Consider the following 22,833-nt stretch of genomic DNA (forward strand, 5'->3'; position numbering starts at 1 on the left):
GTCAAATAAAATTTGATTCTTTTTATGACGATGTAGATGGAGATTGTTCAGTTTGTGTTTATTGTTTACAGAAGGCGTTCTGCTCGTTCTGTACAGACCGGATCTGGGGCCTGGGTCGTCAGGGCTTCAAGTGTATCCAGTGTAAACTCCTTGTGCATAAACGCTGCCACAAGCTCGTGAAGAAAGCGTGTGGTGGCCCGGTGGTAAGTAAAAACATTTTAGAACTGACTATAATAAGATGAGATGACTCTTTAGGTACGGGGGGTTACGAGTGGCCCAGTCGTCTAGGTTGCCATGATTCGCTGTGCAGAGTTGCGTCCCTTGGGCCATGCCAGAAACCTATGTTTGTGGGTTCGAATCCCGGTTCGCCCCGATTATGTATCTAGGTTTGTCAGCACCAAACCCGTGCTCGTGGGTTTCACTGAAGTGGTAAACATGTTGAGACCTGCATCACTTCGGGCTTTCCTCCCACATTAAGCTGACACGCCGTGATATGACTGGAAAACTGTTAAAAACGGCGTTAAACACAACTCACTCACTCACCCACTTTATAGGGTACAGTAATGATGCATCTTGCCGTTTCTTCAATTTCTGTATACTACAGTATGTGACATGCACTTCTTGGTAACTGAGAAAACTTATCCACTAATCATAAACTGATCAAATTATGACATTCACATTCTCTGTGGTATGTGATTGCCATATTTCTCCTTCTTGCAAGAAATCACAAGAAGAATTTTTTTTTTTTTTCTTTCCACCCTATCACCAAGTCTACCCTAGCATGGAAACATATAACCTCTGTGCAAGTGCAGACCGCCTCCGTGGCCTAGTGGTAGAGCATCCGCCAGGAGAGCGGAAGGTCCTGGGTTCGATCCCCGGCCGTGTCGTACCAAAAGACGTTAAAAGATGGTACTTCTTGTTACCCTGTCTGGCGCTTGGCATTAAGGGCTAAAACAAGGACTGGTCGGCTCGGAGTCAGTATACTGTGTCTGAGTGGGGTATCCATGTTAAACTGCGGCCTGATATTTCAGTGTGCTAACACTATAAATTGGCATCCGGACTAGTACAAGCAGCCACACACACACACACACACACACACACACATGCACGTGGCTATATAAACGCAATAATCTTGGACGCGATGAAAGGGGCGGTCGGGTAGCCTAGTGGTTAAAGCGTTCACCCGTCAAGCCAAAGACCCGGGTTCAAATCCCGACATGGGCACAATGGGTGAAGCCCATTTCTGGTATCCCCCACCGTGATGTTGCTGGAATATTGCTAGAAGGCGTAAAACCAAACTCATTCACTCACTCATTCACTTGGACGTGATGTTAAACCCAATTTCACCTCACCTCACCTGTGCAAGTGCATACCTCCTAGTTTCATTATTTCTCCTTGTGAAATGCTATGCACTTGAAATGACTTCATGACTGAAAATAGTTGTCAACTAATAATAAACTCATCAAATGAAGATTTGGAGATTTGATTTGAGGATGGCTGCTGGAAGGGTCTTATCAATCTATGGCTGATAGGAATCAATGAAGCTGAGAAATATAGACCAAATACAATGTACTGCCTAACACATGTGATCAATGTCTGTATTAACAGGAGCCCTTGCAGGGCCCGGCATACGACAGCGACAAGAGCATCAGCGGAGGGGGCGGTGGCAGCATCGAGGAGAACGGCAACTCCCATCAGAACAATGTCTCAGGTTAGTGTACTTCCTTGTCTTTTTAACCCAGGGGAAGGGTGACGATACTGTCCCCTGTAACTGTGCTGGTCATCAGAGGAAAGTTTATCATTAATAGATTGAGCTGTCAGGCACAGTGACTTGGTTGATTGCATGTCATTATATCCCAACTGCGTGGATCGATGCTCATGATGTCAATCACTGGATTGTCTCGTCCAGACTTGATTATTTTCAGACTGCCATTATATTGCTGGAATAATGCTGTGTGCAGCGTTAAACAACAAATAAAACAAACAAACAAACAAACAAATCTTATGTGATACCTGTTGGTTCTCACCAAAGTGACTCTGACTCTCACATTCTTTCCTCCTAATTGCATTCAAAGCACAGTTAAACTCACTCACTCACTCACTCAGTTTCAGGAGCAGCCTCTAACACTGTTTCCTACGAGCCAGGCAAGGAGGTATGTACAACAAGAGACTCCCAAGAGATATTCACAATTATAAAGTGCATTATGTTTCCATTCTGTTTGAATAAATACCCTGGACCCATTAACAACCATCGCTTCTTTGAGATCTTCTTTGAGATCACACAGTGAAATAGATGTCCAATCAGATTACACTTATGTGCAAGACGAATTCTGTGGGAAGACATTAATAGAAGAGACAGGTGGTGGGGTCACTTCACAAACTAGGGGCACGGGTGGCCCAGTCGTCTAAAGCGCCGCGATTTGCTGTGCAGAGTTGCCGCCCTTGGACACACCAGAAACCTATGATCGTGGGTTCGAATCCCGGTTCGCCCCGATTATGTTTCTAGGTTTGTCAGCACCATACCCGTGCTCGTGGGTTTCACCGAAGTGGTAAACGTCTGATACCTGCGTCACTTCGGGCTTTCCTCCCACATAAAGCTGACACGCCATGATATAACTGGAATACTGTTAAAAGCGGCGTTAAACCCAACTCACTCACTCACTCACTTCACAAACTGTGGTAGTGTCGGGGGAGGATATAACTAGTATCTAGGAAGATATGATGCATGTGGTTATCAAGCATGTGGTTTGTGAGGATCGGGACGTACGATGTACAATATCCTTAATGCCTTAAAGGATGTGAAACGTTTTATGACATATTCCAGACTTGAAACAGCTTTCATGAATTCATGAATTCCCTCCTATAGGTGTTGTTATATATCATTTCCATCACTCTGACTCTGTGACACAAACATTTAACATCTTTTCTAAATGTTTTGACAAACTTAAAGGGGGACTCCACAGTCTGGAAAGGCAGATAACCAGTTAACGATTCCTGTGATAGAGGAGTTACATTTTAAGAACCAACTCATGGCCAATCCCTGTCTCGTTATTGGATATTTTAACTTCAAGGATGAGTCCCCCTTTAACACATTGGTTATGGTCAATGTACTATTTCCCACTCAACTATCTACACATTGTATTCTCTGTTGTACTTTCCTGAAGGAGGAGGAAGAAGCACCTGCTTTTACAGAGGTAGAGAGTTATCTCCCTTGTCAATACACAGTAAATTCCATTTGTGTGCAAGCTTTTCACTTTATTTATTTGCTTTTTCATTTCATGTTGACAGCACTGAGCTCAATGGAATAGCATTCACAGCATTTTAGTTATATATATATGTGATTTTTCGTTTTCATTTGTGGAGGCTGATGAAATTTTTTATTAAGGATATTGGAATGGAATATCTTCACATGCCTTATTTTTTAAGAAAGTGTCCTATATTTTCTGTACATATTTGGTGTTGGAGGGTTAAGAATATTTAGTTTTTTAATACACTTTCCAGCATGTACAGCAAACATGTGATTGTGCAGCACAGTTGGCCCAGCCCTCTTAATACCCCGTTCACATGCGCCTCTATACATGTGTGTATATCAAACAATAGTTATCATTGTGAATAATTCTATGAAAACTACCTCTATTACATCAGGAACTCACTTACTCACTTCTTTCCTGTGGTTCTCAGCATAAACAGGAATTTATGGCAATGATGTAATAGAGGTAGGGTATTCACAAGAATTATGTGCATACGTGTGTAGAAATACATATGTGAGTATACTTGTTATGTGAACACGTTTACTCGTGTGTATTTACACCAGGAACAAATTTGCATCATGTCTGGAGCAGGTGCAAATGTAAATGTAAATTTGCACTGTGTGTGCCAATGTGAATGTTTGTGTCAACATAAGAGGATGATCTAATTAATATCTGTTACAAATCGTCAACAGTTGTCAACTTTTATGTGTATATATATATGAGTTGAGCGGACGGTGTTTTCTTTTGGTTTCAAGGCGTTAAAACTTTGTGTACAAATTAAGTCAAATACATGTTGCTCCACGCAAAATGTTTGGTGAAGTAACTCTCTTTCTTTAAACTTTGATTGTAAAACAACCTGTTTTGTGTTGAAAGTTGTGAACAGACTGGCGAATATGTGTCCCTTACATAATTAACATTTATTTACACACCTAAGATGCTTTTCATGTGAACGCATAGTAAATTTACATATCCACACGTATGTATAGTTACACATGTATAAAATTACTTACGTGATTAAATGTTGTGCATCTGAACGGGGTATTAGATGCTGTAGTTCCCTCGGAAAAGTTGTGTACTTCTGGCATTTATGATCTGACCCCACCTTTTACCTGATTATGATATTGGTTTGTCAGCACAATATAAGCCCTTGTGGGTTTTACGAAAGTTGTAAACCTGGAAGACCTGTGTCACTTTCCTCCCTTATCAGGGGCACAGGTGGCCCAGTCGTCTAAGGCGCCGCGATTCGCTGTGCAGTCCCCTGGACACGCCAGAAACCTATAATTGTGGGTTCACCCCGATTTTGTTTCTAGGTTTGTCAGCAACATACCCGTGCTTGTGGGTTTCACTGAAAGTGGTAAATGTCTGAGACCTGCATCACTTCGGGCTTCCCTCCCACATAAAGCTGACACGCCGCGATATAACTGGAATAATGTTAAAAGCGGCGTTAAACCCAACTCACTCACTCACTCACTCCTCCCTTATCAAGCTGTGATATGAGTGTAATATTATTCAAATCAGCGTTTTACTCATTAAGTGAACATTGAAATCAATTACCAAAATTAAAAGCTGACAATGTTTGGGACTATGTGGTATTTTGTACAAATATGTTGTAGTTAACAGTCATTGTTCAATAAGAATACAGTTGATGTATTTAGGTGATTTAGTTCCTCAGTAATTCGTCAGATACCCATGCTGTTCATGGATTATGGTATGTGGTTTTGGGCAAATAATGGTGTTGTCACAGGGCTGCAGCCTGCGACAGCCCTCCATCACTAGGGTACAGAATACTCACCGTGTGTTGTCATGGCCACCCAGGGACCTGGCATTTATCATAGGCTGGGTCGGAGCAGTCAGGACCAGAGTGGGGTCGTGGGATGATGGGTGGGGATTGGGTGGGGCAGGGAGGATCGGGGATGTGAGCATGTGAGTAGAAATATGGGATGGGATGAGACGGAGAGAGTGGGAAGTGGGTGGGCAGAGAGGATCAGGGGATGTGAGTAGAAATATGGGATTGGATGAGACGGAGAGAGTGGGAATTGGGTGGGGCAGGGAGGATCGAGGATGTGAGTAGAATTATGGGATGGGATGAGACGGAGAGGTGTGGGAAGTGGGTGGGGCAGGGAGGATCGAGGATGTGAGTAGAATTATGGGATGGGATAAGACGGAGAGAGTGGGAATTGGATGGGGCAGGGAGGATCGGGGATGTGAGTAGAAATATGGGATGGGATGAGACGGAGAGAGTGGGAATTGGGTGGGGCAGGGAGGATCGAGGATGTGAGTAGGAATATGGGATGGGATGAGACGGAGTGAGTGGGAATTGGTTGGGGCAGGGAGGATCGAGGATGTGAGTAGAAATATGGGATGGGATGAGACGGACAGAGTGGGAATTGGGTGGGGCAGGGAGGATCGAGGATGTGAGTAGAAATATGGGATGGGATGAGACAGAGAGAGTGGGAATTGGGTGGGGCAGGGAGGATCGAGGATGTGAGTAGAAATATGGGATGGGATGAGACGGAGAGAGTGGGAATTGGATGGGGCAGGGAGGATCGAGGATGTGAGTAGAAATATGGGATGGGATGAGACGGAGAGAGTGGAAATTGGATGGGGCAGGGAGGATCGAGGATGTGAGTAGAAATATGGGATGGGATGAGACGGAGAGAGTGGGAATTGGATGGGGCAGGGAGGATCGAGGATGTGAGTAGAAATATGGGATGGGATGAGACGGAGAGAGTGGGAATTGGATGGGGCAGGGAGGATCGAGGATGTGAGTAGAAATATGGGATGGGATGAGACAGAGAGAGTGGGAATTGACGGGGCAGGGAGGATCGGGGATGTGAGTAGAAATATGGGATGGGATGAGACGGAGAGAGTGGGAATTGGATGGGGCAGGGAGGATCGAGGATGTGAGTAGAAATATGGGATGGGATGGGATGAGATGGAGAGAGTGGGAATTGGATGGGGCAGGGAGGATCGAGGATGTGAGTAGAAATATGGGATGGGATGAGACGGAGAGAGTGGGAATTGGATGGGGCAGGGAGGATCGAGGATGTGAGTAGAAATATGGGATGGGATGAGACGGAGAGAGTGGGAATTGGATGGGGCAGGGAGGATCGGGGATGTGAGTAGAAATATGGGATGGGATGAGACGGAGAGAGTGGGAATTGGATGGGGCAGGGAGGATCGAGGATGTGAGTAGAAATATGGGATGGAATGAGACCGAGAGAGTGGGAATTGGTACATACAGAGGTTATGGGCATGAACTGAGGGTTCAGGCAGAGAATTAATGGTTGGAAGGGGGTGGAGTTTGGGGTTGGGAGAGAATTAGGGATGGTAACAGAATCTGGTGGGCACAGAATCAATGGATTGGGAATGGCAGAGAGAAGCCTGATCGTGTTGGGCAGAGAAGAGCAGAGGAATAGATAGGGTTGTTGGGTTCGGGAAGACAACTGGAGGGAGTAAGGGGTGGGATGGGGAGCGGGGAAAAAAAGGCATCTATTTAAGTAGATTCCTATGATAAATGACTGGTCCTACATCTGCATGCACTGCTGTTTCTCAATATTGTCAACCATTTCACCTGTGGATTACATCACTGCTTATCTCCCCTTTTCAATGGAATTCTTCATATTCCTTTTTGTTGATAAATAGTGAACTTATACCCTTAAATATCATTTTATTTTGTTGTGCATTTTTAATTCTGTGCTACCCTTGTAACTCATTGTTTTTCTGATCATTCATATTTGCTGCCATCATTGAACCCATTTTCCAATCTATATCAAATGTAGCCTTGAAAAAGTGATGAATCATGACTAATATCCTGTGATGTACTGTATTTCCTCTGATAGATGATGTACCTCCACTTGACATGAGGGCTGTATAATTCATGCAGGTTCAGAACCAAATTGGAAGAAAGTTGGGATCGCTAATAGACATCGGGTCTCACAGATGCTAGGTTGTACACATCATCTCAAATGAAACAGTAAATGAATAATACCCATTTATTTATCACGAGGAATGTCATGAAATAATAGAGCCAGGGTTCTCAATAAATACCATTATTATGTTTTAAAAAATACACATGGATGGAAGGGGTGGGGGGTTGTCATCTTTTAGAGGAAATACTTTTAAATATTGCCATATTGTGTATGAAGCTGGTTAAGGATGTATATGCTTTATTCTGGTGGCTAAACAATGCTTCATGTAATTTAAGGACAAAAATTGTTTATTGATTTCTAGAATATATCATTGTTAGTTTAGAAATTTGATAAAGTGTTCCTGAAATTCTCAATTTGTTTTTCAAGTATAGAAGGAAAAGTGTTTGTGGAAATAGTTCCCACGGTTTCCATGACAATTGTCAAGAAACAGTTGAGGCTTTTCTTGGAAAATGGTTCCTCTGAGCCTCAACATTCGAAACCCTGGGATAATTTTCATATTCTCTGTTTGTACTCCTTGATCATCCAAGATGATATTTATATTACAGAAGATAGATTATCTGAAGAAAAGGTACTTTTTTTTTCTACAAATACAAAGTTAATGTTCATATGTATATGTTACTGCCATTATTAAATGCCACATTCCTTTTATTTACAGACTGTGCAAGTTGATGTAAGTATTTCTAAAATTGTATGTCATATTTCATGTAGTTGGTATCCCATTATTTGAAACAGTAACATAAATTAATGATGTTTTGCACAGAACCATGTAGTGTGTAACATGTTCTATGAAATAAGACTTCTATGTTATGTCAGTTCTGGCTATGAAATCAGAAGCCATATTCTTCCATTAGACATCCAGGCATCTATAAATTTCATGCAAATAGTTGGCCCATCGTTTATCAGAGGCTCTGTGTCTCTTCTGGCAACTCACAACCTTACTGAATCCCAAATTCTCGAGGTAACAGTGTTGGCTTGTCGAGCCACCGACCTGAGTTTGATTCCCAACTTGGCACAATGAGTGAACTCATGCATGGCGTCCCCAATCATAACACCATGATATATCATAGTTTATTCTATTGCGTGTTATAGACATCGCCTGGCGACGATGGCAAGCAAATGACGATGGATGAGTTCCAGCTGCTGCGTGTGATTGGTCGGGGCAGCTACGCCAAAGTGCTTCAGGTGGAACACAAGAGGAGCAGACGTATCTACGCCATGAAGGTCATCAAAAAGGAGTTGGTCAATGATGATGAGGTCAGTGAAGGTCATGGACATAGGGTGAGGTCAGGGACTTGTGAATCTGAATGTTGAGGTCAGGGACATGAGGGTCTGTGGAGTGAGGTCAGCAAAGGTCAGACACATAAGGGTCTTGTGTGGAGTTGGGGACATGAGGGTACATAGGGTGAGATTAGAGACACGAGGGTCCGTAGGGTGAGGTTAGAGACATGAGGGACTTTCGGATGAGGTCAGAGGTTAAGTACATACAAATCTATTGGATGATGTCAGGGACATGAGGGTCTGTAGGGTGGGGTCATCAGAGGTCGAGGTGAGGGTATGTGGAGGGAGGTCAGCAAAGGTCAGACACATTAGGGTCTACTGTGGAGCAAGGGACATGAGGGTCTGTAGACTGATGTCAGTTAGAGATTTGAGAGTCCATGGGGTGAGATTAGAGACATGAGGGTCCGAAGGGTGAGATTAGAGACATGAGGGTCTGTAGGGTGAGGTTAGGGACATCAGGGTCTGTAGACTGATGTCAGTTAGAGATTTGAGAGTCCATGGGGTGAGATTAGAGACATGAGGGTCCGTGGGTGAGATTAGAGACATGAGGGTCCGTAGGGTGAGATTAGAAACATGAGGGTCTGTAGGGTGAGGTTAGAGACATGAGGGTCTGTAGACTGATGTCAGTTAGAGATTTGAGAGTCCATGGGGTGAGATTAGAGACATGAGGGTCCGTAGTGTGAGATTAGAGACATGAGGGTCCGTAGGGTGAGATTAGAGACATGAGGGTCCGTAGGGTGAGATTAGAGACATGAGGGTCTGTAGGGTGAGGTTAGAGACATGAGGGTCTGTAGGGTGAGATTAGAGACATGAGGGTCCATACGGTCAGATTAGAGACATGAGGGTCTGTAGGGTGAGATTAGAGACATGAGGGTCCGTAGGGTGAGGTTAGAGACATGAGGGTCTGTAGATTGAGATTAGAGACATGAGGGTCCATAGGGTGAGGTTAGAGACATGAGGGTCCGTAGCGTGAGATTCGAGACATGAGGGTCCGTAGGGTGAGATTAGAAACATGATATAGAAACATATCTGTAGACTGCTACTGTGTTTTGTTGCAGGATATTGACTGGGTTCAGACAGAGAAACATGTGTTTGAAACTGCCACCAACTACCCCTTCCTTGTAGGACTGCATTCCTGCTTTCAGTCTCCCAGCAGGTAGGTGAAGGTCAAACCATCAAGTCATCCACTTGGGGATTATGTACGACACAAATTTAATGGCTATGCATCCAGGCTTTGGGTCATATAGCTGGAATATTGCTGAGTGCGGCATTAAACAACAAACAAACAAACAAAGCAATCCTCATGATAATTTGATCGTAACTCACATTTGACTTTTAATTGGATGACAAGAGGCTACACTTTGTGTTTTGTCATTTATTGTACATTTGGTATCTGTTGCTTTAAGTAACTACATCATACTGTCTTTCCATCACAGTCGCTATATGGTAGAAATAATGCTAATGCAACGTTAAATTTTAACTAACTCACTCACTCTCTTTCCATCATAATGAAGTGGATAGGCAAACAGAAATAAACTCAAACATTAGAAACCTTATGTAAGTGCTTCCTGTTTATCAAACCATTGGCGCCAAATATCAAAGTTTGGTCAGTGGACACCTGTCTTTGGATATTATGACATAGCTGTATTCAACATTGTTTTTTCCAGGCTGTTCTTTGTGATAGAGTTCGTCAACGGCGGCGACCTCATGTTCCACATGCAGAGACAGCGCCGTCTGCCAGAGGAACATGCCAGGTTCTACGGCGCCGAGATCTGTCTGGCACTGAACTACTTACATGAGAGAGGTGACGTTTATGTGGCTGGGCTTATAGGGGAGTGTTTGGGATGATATTTATCATCGCATAGGCAATATTACAGCCATATAGTGACAACTAGATTTTGACCACTAGATTAAGATCACTGCTTATGAAACTGATGTCAAAGGCAGATCCAGAGCAAGAGTCACATGAGGAATCTCTCACCCTTCCCCACAAATCCCTTGCCATCCAATTCTGAAAATGACAACAAAAATTGCAATTTTTGCAATTTTCAAAAGGAGCAGTGTTTGTGTATTGATCATGAACCTGCCATTTTCTGCATATTTTCTGCTTAAAAGTGTGGTTCTGCATGCAAGGTAGATTTCTGCAAGGATTCTCTGTCTTGGCATCTTTCACTGGAAGGTGTTTTAAGCTTGGTCTGCTGGTGTTCGATTCAACTCCCAGGTGTGCCCTCATTGTGATCTATTAGTTCAGTATCATACGATTCCTTACAAGTTTCACGCTCGTGGTAAATGTCTAACCTACAGTGAAATAACTGAACTGTGGTTCAAAGCCACATCACCCTGTGGGAATTCTGGGTTAGAAATGGTCGCCAGTAACCTATACTGGTTGCAAGAGGCAACTAATTGGATACAGTGGTCAGGCTCTGTGACTTAGTTGATTACGTGTCATCGTACCTGAGGTTAGTGGATTGTTGTTCACAATATCAATCCCTGGCTTTGATTTGATTAAACTGCCTCCATGGTCAAGTGGTAGAGGGTCTGCCTGTCCGCATCATCCCAAAAGACGTTAAAAGATGGTACTTCTTGTTACCTGTCTGGCGCTCGGCATTAAGGGGCTAAAACAAGGACTGGTCGGCTCGGAGTCAGTATACTGTGTCTGAGTTGGGTAGTCATGTTAAACTGCAGCATGGTATGTGAGTGGACTCACACTAAAAAGTTGGCATTAGTCCGGACAAGTACAGGGAGCCACACACACGCATACATACCGGGTAAGTGCATGTGCGTCGCCATATAAGTGCAATAATCTTGGACGTGACGTTACACACCATTTCACCTCACCTTACCAGATGTGATTATTTACTGCTGCCGTCATAAAGCTGGAATATTGCTGAGTGTGGCATCAAACAACAAAACAAAAAAACAAAATCAAAGCTGCATCAACGCCGACTCACTCACTCACTCACTCACTCACTCACTCTGTGTATTCAGGTATTGTGTATCGAGATCTGAAGTTAGACAATGTGCTGCTGGATGCAGAAGGCCACATTAAACTGACTGACTACGGCATGTGCAAGGTATGTAGCAAATATTTCTTCCTCCTCAATCAGAGTACCGGTAGTTGTCCATCTTTATATATTTTTGGGGTGTCATTGAAATTCAAAATATTGATACTGTCAGTCTCTGTGTTTGAAATTAAGCATGAAAGTCAAGGGTTCCTTGTCGTAACCCTTCTGTTAAAACTTAAAGATTTGGAGTCCTTTGATACAAATACCATACAAGACCTTCAGGACCCCCCTTAATTCCTAATAGTCCTGATACATCAAATGAGAAAAGCATTACAAGCATAATTATTACACTTTGAAATATTTTCTAAACTCAGGCCAACTTTCAGTAAAGTTTTTATTATTTTGTCAGTAATTTGGAATCTTTGTGATGCTTAGAAATGTGAAACTTGGATGAACATTTGAATCATGAACTGACTCACAAGCTGTATTTTGTTTTGTTTGCTGTTTAACACCGCACTTATTCCAGCTATATAACGGCGATCTGTAAATAATCGAGTCTGGATCAGACAATCCAGTGATTGACATCATGAGCATCGAATCGATGCATCAACCAAGTCAGCGAGCCTGACCACCCGATCCCGTTTGTCACCTCTTACGACAAGCCTAGTCGCTTTTTACGGCAAGCATGGGTTGCCGAAGACCTATTCTGCCCGGGATCTTCACAGGTCCGCAAGCTGTAAACATATCTGATTGTACTCCTCTCTGTTGTACCATTACTTAAAGTATTCCGATATTGGAATTTCCAACCAATGACAGTCTCTAACATATACATCTGGAAGTTAATTTTAAAGTTTGATTTTAGAAGCAGAATATGAGAAACTAATGCTTTAAGATAAATTTTCTTAGACTTTATCTTTGTCAACATCCAGTGACATTTCCAAATCCATCAGTATCTAAAACTATACTCGTCAAATGTTTAGAGGGATATTCATAATATGCAATGGAACAAAATGATAAGGGTAGAAAATATCTCAGTATGGTTAGAAATGGTCTTCAGCAACAAATGCTTGTCGAAAGAGCCGACTAACAGGATCGGGTGGTCAGGCTCGCTGACTTGGTTGATACATGTCATCGTATCCCAACTGCATGGATCGATGCTCATGATGTCAATCACTGGACTGTCAGGTCCAGACTTGATTATTTACAGACCGCCGTCATATAGCTGGAATATTGCTGAGTGCGGTGGTAAACAACAAAGAAACAGTATACCCATTTAAATATGAATTGAATTTGCATTTGTTGATTTCATGAATTTTATCACAGAAATGTTTCATGTGTCAATGCTGTTTCATCTGCATGAATGAATCATGTCATTATTTGTCATTGTGCCTTCAGTCGTGTGATCTTGTTTGTATGTATAGCATCATAGTCATGTCTCCCATTGGACCTAGATAGCATGGATGCACAAACACCATCAAATCTGTTGCAAGGCATAGATTAGGTGCCCAGAACAGGAGAAACAGATACTGGGAAGGGTTACCAAGGTTACTTCCTTGGCTGCACTGGTGTGACATCATACCCCTATGATATGGATTGATGTGACTTTGTGACCCATTCCATCTTATGCTGGGGGCACAGGTAGCCCAGTCGTCTAAGGCGCCGCAATTCGCTCTGCCGAGTTGCGTCCCTAAGGCACGCCAGAAACCTATGATTGTGGGTTCGAATCCCGGTTCGTCCCGATTATGTTTCTAGGTTTGTCAGCACCATACCCGTGCTTGTGGGTTTCACCAAAGTGGTAAACGTCTGAGACCTGCATCACTTCGGGCTTTCCTCCCACATTAAGCTGACACGCCATGATATAACTGGAATACTGTTTAAAGTGGCGTTAAACCCAACTCACTCGCTACTGTTATGCTTAACATTTGCATATCATCTTATTTTCCCTTTAATGTTGGTGTAAGACAAGGTGAAAATCTCTCTACAGTCAAGCATGCATACTCTTCAACTGCTACGATGAGATTATCCCAATGCTTGTTGCCCCCAGTCTCATTAGAATCAGATGTTTTACTCCGATATCATACCTCTGTGCGTGAAGATCTGGAAACCTCCATAGGAGGTTGACATGGTTGAACTTTGTAATCAACCAATCAGTGTCGAGGCTTCAAAAGTCTTGGTTCTATGGAGCAAAGCATTCAGACCAGCATTGACCTGTGAAGATTCTGGGTTAGAATAGGTCTTCAGCAACCCATGCTTGTCGTAAAAGGCGACTAACGGGATCGGGTGGTCAGGCTAGCTGACTTGGTTGATGCATGTCATCGATCCCAAATGCATGGATTGATGCTCATGATATCAATCACTGGATTGTCTGGTCCAGACTCGATTATTTACAGACTGCCGTCATATAGCTGGAATATTGCTGAGTGCGGCGTTAAACAACAAACCAACCAACCAACAGACCAGCATATGTGACCCACCAGGAGAAAAGGGACCTTATGGGTGCTGGGATACAATTGTGCTATGGTGTCATGAAGAAAGACGTAGAACGTAAGAAATTTACTTCTGTTTATTTCGCCATGTGTGCGGACTGCTAAAAAGTATCTTATTTTGCTCTCATCAGTTTCGCAATGTTATAAAAACATTATTTAAAAACTTTTCAGCATACATGTCTGCTTTCAATTGACGACGTTCAGACGTTATATCTAAAAACTGCAATAATTACGTAAACATTTATAATGGGACTTTGCGGAAAATGACCCCAAATGTTTATATGCCATGTGTCTCTGTAATAAATATGATTTGAAGGTTATTAATTATATTTTTGTGGTCCTAGGATACTGTAGGTTTAAAATATAATAAGAAGTCAAAACGTGATTTTTCACCCAAACGGTCCCTTATCACATGGTTGATCACATATAATTTCTGTGATGCAAAAACGAACATAAATAACAAGCCCTGAAGGTAGATGAATAAGGATGCAACATTATATGGTTGTGGATATTTTAAGCACGATTCGTTTCTATGTGCAATGACATTTAAACCTAAAAGACAGTACCAGTATACTTGAAGTCTCTAGCTTTTCGGGGCGGTCGGGTAGCCTAGTGGTTAAAGCGTTCGCTTGTCACGCCGAAGACCCGGGTTCGATTCCCAACATGGGTACAAAGCCCATTTCTGGTGTCCCCCGCAGTGATATTGCTGGAATATTGCTAAAAGCGGCGTAAAACCATACACACTCACTCTAGCTTTTCAGTTGTACAAATCGAGATGGTGAAGAATTGTAGCTGAATCGTTTAAGAAGCTTACATCTTTTTGGCTCAGGAACACATGCATCTTTCATTTAGATTGAGTGGTCATAGTTTACGCAGGGTTAACCTGATTTGAGGTGTCCCTAGATCTTGATGCAGAGAGGTATTGTTTTGGAGTAAAATGTCTGGTTTCAATGAGATTGAGTTCCCCCATGCATGCCATGTATGTGTTGATTCACTGACATTCTCACAACATCAGGAGGGGCTGGGCTCAGGAGATACCACAGGGACATTTTGCGGCACGCCAAACTATATTGCGCCAGAAATACTACGAGGCGAGGAATATGGTACGTTTGTCCTGGGCGCGAACATTCTTGTCTTTCATTTGATGCCTGGTTGAAGGTGGGGTTGTCTGTATAAATGAACCAGTGGAGGAAGGACTATGGGGGTCTTTGTCTATGAAAATATAGGCAGCTTTGGACATAATAAATAAAAAAGTATATTTGCTTTGCTTGAGTTTGCTGTCAGTGCCCTCAGTTTTAAATCATGTCAAGAATTAAGCATATAATGTTGTCTTTATAAAGGGAGATAACATATTTCTGTCAGCATCATACCTGTTCTGGGCCTGATTACGAACGTTTATCTGCCAGCATCTGACCTGTGCTTATGGGTCCCCATCTTGCACTTTCTTGTATGAGAGGACTGAATTAATGTCCAAAGTGGCATTGAAACCCAAGTAACTGTTGTTTTAGACATGTTGGAGTTAAGGTTTTAAACATTTGGTTGCCATTGGTAGATCAGGGTAGCACTGCACGATGCAATGATGCAGTTATGATTGTAATTCAGCTGTTGTTCAGTCTATTGTTACAGCTCCACAGAGGGACAATAGTTTGGGGATGGAACCTGCATTATGTCCAAAGCTGACTGCATGTAACAACAGTTTAATACTTTGCATAATCTGATAACAGGTTTGAGAAATTAGTTTGTACAGACAGCCCCTTCCTACGAATGCTTGTTGGGACTTTGGTGGAATTTGGATTGACTTGGAACATTTCTTATCTGCCATTACAAGTGTTTTCCTGACAGCTAATCAAGTACTAATATTTTCACAGGTAGAAATCTGTTTTGTTTTAATCCAAACTCCATCAAAGTTATTAGATAGCATAACTTTTATTTCAGTCCATTTGCAGAAGGGGGTAGCAGGTTGTGCACCCCTTTCAAGATAATGGTATCATCCATCATCAAACAGCTGCCATGTTTAGTTTGATGGCAACAGTACTCAATGTGTGTTTTCTTGATTTTGCGTATCGTAGGAAGGATTGTGGTCGGGGGACCAGACTAACACGTTCTGTGGAACTCCGAACTACATTGCGCCTGAGGTTCTACGGGGAGAGGATTACGGTATTGAGGAATACTGTGTGACAAATAGTGTTTAGATCGTACAGAACTTGTTTGACAACTTCATATATTATTTATAGCTGATTTTTTTGTCATTATTTACAACATATGCACCAAAAATGTTGGTCACTAGTGTACAAGCCTTCTTATGATTTTGAACCACTCAGTACATCAGGGATATTCATCCTTCCTTGATTGTGATGGCCAGACAAATTTCAGTTACTTGTATGTTTTTTTCCTTAAAAAATGTCTGAAAGCTGGTGGAAAGTTATGAATTAGAAAAAAGGCAAAATTACATGTTGAATGATTTACGTATCAGTAATATCCATTTCTGAACTGACTAAATCTTCTTTGAATCACTTTTGAACAGGCTACTCAACCAATCAGAAATTATGCATGTCTTTTTCACATCAGCAAATCATATTTGAGCAACATTGGAAATGCCAGCTGGAGGTTTGTGAATCCACTAACGACCTTAATCTATGTTCACAATTGGGTAAATAACATTAATCAATCAGAGTTGGGTTTTTTAACATTTATTTTGTTTATGATTTTTTTTTTTAATTTATTGCACTGAAAGTCCACTATAACTTTCGCATTTTCGACATCTCAAGATTTCTGAGCTGATATTGTTTACCCGAAAATTCTTGATGATTTACAGAGATTTATGTTTTTTGCAATGTGGAAACAGTTGCCGATCTGCTTAAACAAGTGATGGAATTTGTCTGGCCTTATGGGAAAACTAGCTTCAGAAACCAACATGTCTTAGGTAATGAACTATAAGTTACATGAAACTTGAAGAAGAATCAACTTTTTTTAAAAGAACCAAAGATACTAAACAAATCTTAAAAAGCTAAAATGACAGCTCAACATGTCTTGAAGTTGTTAGACAAAGTAAAGTGAATGCAAAACCATTATCCAATCAGAAATTAGCTTGGTGTCAGCCAATCATGTGCCTTGTTATTCCTGCTTGTTCCATCACATTTTTCGTCATCCTTTCTTATCTGAATAATATTTTGTAATAAATTTGTCAAATGAGAATGATGATGTGTAATTAACTGAAGCACAGTAGAACTGAATTTCTTGTAGACTAATTCAGCATGTTCTATTGTTTACACAATTTTTGTCTTTCTTAAAACTTTTTAAGTTTCAGTACCTTTGAAAAATAAAAATTAACATTAATTTATGTAAAATTTAATGGATGCAGTTTCCTAGATGTATCTTTGATGTGTATACTGGCACCTTCATAACCGCTTACTTTGGGGATTGACAGGCCGGACCATGTTACATATGACAAATGTAAGTGATGCAGTTGCCCAGTTGCATCTTTGATCTGTATATTGGCACCTCCATGGCCGATTCCTGTGGGGATTGCCAGGCCAGACCATGTCCCATTGATTGTTGATCAGGTGGCCACAATGGCTGTATTCAATTACTCTGGTCTCTGAGGTGCCACTTTTCTCTGTGCAGAGTTATGTCCCTTAGTCATGCCAGGATTTGCTGATTGTTGGTTTGAATCTCAGATTTATCAAGATAATGGCCCTTGGTTTATCAATGCCAGTAGTGCTCATGGGTTTCACAAAGAGGTAAATGCTAACCTGCCTTGGTTTGGGCGTTAATTAATATAAGTTGACACATTGATATATAATTGCTGTTCAACAGCAGTGTTGACCCAACAAACTCAGCTGTGTTCAGTTCTCAGTGATTGGCTGATCATGTATCATTGTATCCTGACATATCTCAGTGCTGACATTGTCAAGTCCTAGTTTGCAGGACCATTCAGCCTTGATATAGCTGTAACATTGCTGACTTAGCCTAGTACCGTGCAGGACCATTCAGCCTTGATAGAACTGTAACATTGCTGACTTAGCCTAGTACCCTGACTCACTCACTCACTCATGCTCAGCTGTTGCAGTGAAATCATCAACTGCAAAATAAATGATGCAGCTTTTTGTCCTTATCGGCCATTATCCAGTTATTTAAAGTCAGTCATGAATATTCTGGTAGGTTTCCTGATTCTAGTGTTTCTTTGAATAATTAATGAAAAACAATGTTCCATCTTCTTACTGCTCTGGTGTGACTTACAGTCTCAATTTGACACACTTACCTCTTGACAAACGCATGTGGCCCAGTCGTAATTCAGTGTGAAGAGTTGCCTCCCTTGGTTGTGCCAGAATCTGAGGACCCTGCATAGCCTCGATTTCCAGATTCACACTGTTTATGATACTTGGTTTGTCAGCACTACACCTGATCCCCATTACACAGAGCGACCGTAAAGCTACGACGGTCGTAATACCCATACTTTAACATCCACAGCCGTTGCGTTACTTTGTGAAACAAAGCCTTGAGCCTGGGATTTTCACCAAAATGGTAAACTTCTAGGACCTGGGGCGTCGTGGGCTTTCTTCTACTTGAAGATGACACACCATGATAACTGAATCTGTTCACATCGACAAAGAACCATACTCACTCGCAACATCAGGTGTTGTCTACATCTCCTGGCATCTTGTCATGTGAAGCGGAACCAAAGGCCATTTTATAAGCAGAGTGTCCTTTAGGCCATTTTCTTTGATTAGCATTGGTTGACCGTAAATGGTATGAAAATAGAAATATGGGGAATCCTGCTTGTCAAAAAGCTGACTAAGCAGGTTTGGGTGGTTACAATGATTGTTGCTTGTGCTATCAACCACTGGTTGGCTGCCACTCTCTATTAATGTCACGATATTAACAGCCTGAGACTTTAGACACTAGTATGAAGCCCTAGTCTAGTAGAATTCTGTTTGGTCTTTTGAGCTCAGCTAATAATAGACCATATGAAAAGATGCACATGACCAGAATTTACTGAAACCGATTCTGGCTAGAAGGCTCACAATGTTGGATATTGCTGACTACAGGATAACACAACATTCAAATTTTCAAGAGTCATCAAGTGTGCCTTTGCTTCTCAAAAAACAATACTTTTAAGTCCTTTGTACAATATAATTTGTGTAAGAAGCATTCCTGTTGGTGACCTCAGCTTGTGTGATATGCAGCTACTGCCCCTCCTGTGAAATGTTTGCGATATATACTACTGTCAAATGCTTGTTCTTTCCTGCTTCTGTTCAAAGCACAGCATTTTACCATTTGGCACATTTTGTAATTACATACATTATAGGGCTGAGACGAGTCAAAATTTACTTACCGGGTACCCATCCCCCTGTTACCCGACCCTACCCGGGTACCCGCTGTAGGTCTCAAGAGGTAGGTACAAACTGTCCGATTGGGAAAAGTTTGACCGTAGCTCTGGTAAAATGTGTTTAGATACATGTATGAAATGATCTGGTGTGTACACTGAAGTTGACTGAAGTTTTATTTTTATTCAAACATATAAAAGTCAGAAGGAATGGGTGTAGTAGTCAGGAGGAACTGGGAACATTAGTGACTTGTAGATACTTTTTGTCATAAAACAATATATCACGTGACTAACCACGAGTTACCCGTCCCAGCACAAATACATTACCATATATTTATGACTCAACCAGTCCTTCATTCCTGTGGCAGAATAGGTCCTTGAAAAAATCTACATCCAATGGCTAAAATGGTGATTGGATGACCAAAATGGCTTTTGAGAAGGAATGATCATTTGTGAAGGGAGTAAATTCTAAGAGGATAACTCTCACTAATGGCCACTGCCAATTGGACATAAATTTGAACTTACTCCCTAACTCACTGATGACCTGGGATTTCAAGCACAAAGTGAGGGCTGTGAGGTGGCTTTAGTGGCTAAAGTGTTCACCCATCACCTCAAAGGTCCGAGTTTGATTCCCAACTTGGGTTCAGTGTGTGAAGTCCATTGGAATGAGACCCTGGTTGAATTAATTTCATCACAATGGTTTCTGGTTTGTCTGATCCAGGAATATTCCTAACTGTTCTAGCTCTCCCCATGGCCTTGGACATGGACAACGCTAGCAGCTGAGAATCACCCAAAGCTGTAAATGTGTGATTGCATGTGGTCTTACAACAAATGAAATCTTCCTGTTTGTTGAACTGTTTCCTTTGGGAATTTTGTGTTAGAATCGGTCCCCAGCGACCCATTCTGGTCGATAGAGGCTCTGGTGGTCAGACTGGGTCCCCAGCGACCTATTCTGGTCGTTAGAGGCTCTGGTGGTCAGACTGGGTCCCCAGCGACCCATTCTGGTCGATAGAGGCTCTGGTGGTCAGACTCAGTACCCAGCGACCCATTCTGGTCGATAGAGGCTCTGGTGGTCAGACTCAGTCCCCAGCAACCCATTCTGGTCGATAGAGGCTCTGGTGGTCAGACTCAGTCCCCAGCAACCTATTTGGGTCGATAGAGGCTCTGGTGGTCAGACTCAGTCCCCAGCAACCTATTCTGGTCATTAAAGGCTCTGGTGGTCAGACTCAGTCCCCAGCAACCTATTCTGGTCGATAGAGGCTCTGGTGGTCAGACTCGGTGACCTGATTGATAGCGTGTAACGTCAGCCTCTCAATAACCAAGTCTGGACCAGACAATCCAGTGACTGATATTATGTGCAAGGTCCCATTCCACCGGGCCACAATGACACGCAAACAAACAAGTTACCTCTTACATCCAGTAAGGTTGCTGGGGACTAATTCCTCAGGACCTGTGAAGATCCGGGGTAGAATAGGTCTTCTGCTACCCATGCTTGCCATAAAAGGTGACTTTGCTTGTCATAAAAGATCGGTTGGTCAGGCTCGCTGACTTGGTTGATGCATGTCATCGATCCCAATTGCGTGGATCAATGTTCATGATGTCAATCACTGGATCATCTTGTCCAGACTCAATTATTTACAGACCACCATCATATAGCTGGAATATTGCTGAGTGAGGCGTTCAACAACAAACAAACAAAATTGTACCTCAGAATCCCCAAGGGGAAGATATAATTATTGTCGTTATGATGTGTTGCTCTGTGTGGTTGTTACAGACTTCAGTGTAGATTGGTGGGCTCTAGGAGTCTTGATGTTCGAGATGTTGGCAGGACGATCGCCTTTTGATGTTGTCGGTAACGCTGACAACCCGGACCAGAATACAGAGGACTACTTATTCCAGAGTGAGGCTTTCTTTTGATGTTGACCCTTATGGTTGTCGTATGAATTAGACAAGTCTTTTGTGATCATTTAATTTCGAAATGAGGCCATTTGTTTTTGATATATTTTTGTCAGTGTGACATAGTTTGCCTGTGAGAAATAAATTCAGAATGAGGCCTGAAGTTTGAAGTTTGGCATGCAAAATGTCAGTTCAATAAAAACATGAAAATAAGAAAAGTATAAAATGGTATGTACAAAAAATCATATTTCATGCTATGAAAAACAGATACAACAATCCTTGTCTTGTTTCGTGTAGTACATTGTATGAATGTTTTCAGTTATTCTTGAGAAGACAATCCGAATCCCGAGATCCCTGTCTGTAAAGGCTGCATCAGTTCTGAAGGGATTCCTTAACAAGGTATTGTATTGAATGTTATCAGCATTGCAAAAACGTTACATCTCCTTAGCACTATCTTTGTACATGTAATCTGTTATATTTTTCCTATTACGTTCATCTTCCTGAGGCAAGGGAATTAACTGACAGTAAATGTCCAGTTTCCACCATTGCTGAACAGGGCTAGAATGCTATGCTCCTCTTATTGACCAATCAGATTCCACCTCTCATATCACTAGTGAAGTGCATCAAAACACGTGAGCACCTTGATTAAAAACATAATTTTTTTTTTAAAATAACCAGTTGACGGTACACATCCTTTGCAAATCCTGCAGTCGACCGAAATCTGCCTGTTGTAATCCATTTTGTTTTCGAACCGGATGTAGATTTTGTGACGCGATTTTGATTGGATGATGCATAGACACATTAGTGAAGCCAAAACTTAATTCCACAATTCCAACCTAGTTCAGTTTTACAGTCAGTTATCTCCATTTGCCTCGGGAGGATGTATAACGCTATGATGATGTGATATGTTTTAACTCAATATTATGTAATGAATTCATGTCGGCTTGTGTATATGTAAATAGCTGTGAGAGAGACATGTTGATCCACTCCCTGGTTCCCTGTATGCTGAGATCTGTTTATTGTCACACAAGAAATTTGATTCACATCTGTTCAGTTTCATCATGACCATTAGTACAGTGAGAAAATAGTGGACAGGGATTTTAAGTTATGTCATAAGTTACGGATGCATTATAGCTTCAAGTTCGGATTCAAGAAACAAAGCATAAATGCACTTGATATTTGGTACCTTCAGAGCCCGAAGGAGCGCTTGGGGTGCCACGCCCAGACCGGGTTCGCGGATATCCAGTCCCACCCGTTCTTCCGTGCCATCGACTGGGACATGATGGAGCGGAAGCAGATCGCTCCCCCGTACAAGCCTGTCATCAAGTCTGACCGGGACCTGGAACACTTCGACCCTGCCTTCACCAACGAGCCAGTCCAGCTCACACCAGATGACCCGTGAGTTGTGGACGAGTACTTACTGACGAGGTTAAAATGGGTGGGGTGGCCCGTGAGTTGTGGACGAGTACTTACTGACGAGGTTAAAATGGGTGGGGTGGCCCGTGAGTTGTGGACGAGTACTTACTGACAGGGTTAAAATGGGTGGGGTGACCCGAGAGTTGTGGACGAGTACTTACTGACAGGGTTAAATGGGTGGGGTGGCCCGTGAGTTGTGGACGAGTACTTACTGACAGGGTTAAATGGGTGGGGTGGCCAGAG

At 42.2% G+C, this 22,833-nt stretch overlaps 1 protein-coding gene across 3 annotated transcripts in view; it reads left to right on the forward strand.

Moving 5' to 3' along the window:
- Window positions 1–22,833, forward strand: part of LOC124124326 (protein kinase C iota type-like) — a 73,898-nt gene that overhangs the window by 45,076 nt on the left and 5,989 nt on the right. For all 3 annotated transcript variants that reach the window (XM_046487460.2, XM_046487457.2, XM_046487458.2), the window contains exons 7-19: window positions 72–203; window positions 1,609–1,711; window positions 2,107–2,153; window positions 3,165–3,194; window positions 7,839–7,853; window positions 8,273–8,437; window positions 9,520–9,617; window positions 10,129–10,265; window positions 11,450–11,535; window positions 14,968–15,055; window positions 21,053–21,178; window positions 21,494–21,573; window positions 22,367–22,572. In XM_046487460.2, the coding sequence (XP_046343416.2) occupies window positions 72–203; window positions 1,609–1,711; window positions 2,107–2,153; window positions 3,165–3,194; window positions 7,839–7,853; window positions 8,273–8,437; window positions 9,520–9,617; window positions 10,129–10,265; window positions 11,450–11,535; window positions 14,968–15,055; window positions 21,053–21,178; window positions 21,494–21,573; window positions 22,367–22,572 (1,313 nt within the window). The remainder of the gene's footprint in view (window positions 1–71; window positions 204–1,608; window positions 1,712–2,106; window positions 2,154–3,164; window positions 3,195–7,838; window positions 7,854–8,272; window positions 8,438–9,519; window positions 9,618–10,128; window positions 10,266–11,449; window positions 11,536–14,967; window positions 15,056–21,052; window positions 21,179–21,493; window positions 21,574–22,366; window positions 22,573–22,833) is intronic.

Source organism: Haliotis rufescens, unplaced genomic scaffold (assembly GCF_023055435.1).
Source record: "Haliotis rufescens isolate VD_foot unplaced genomic scaffold, xgHalRufe1.0.p SCAF_13, whole genome shotgun sequence".
In the NCBI taxonomy this organism is placed as follows: domain Eukaryota; kingdom Metazoa; phylum Mollusca; class Gastropoda; order Lepetellida; family Haliotidae; genus Haliotis; species Haliotis rufescens.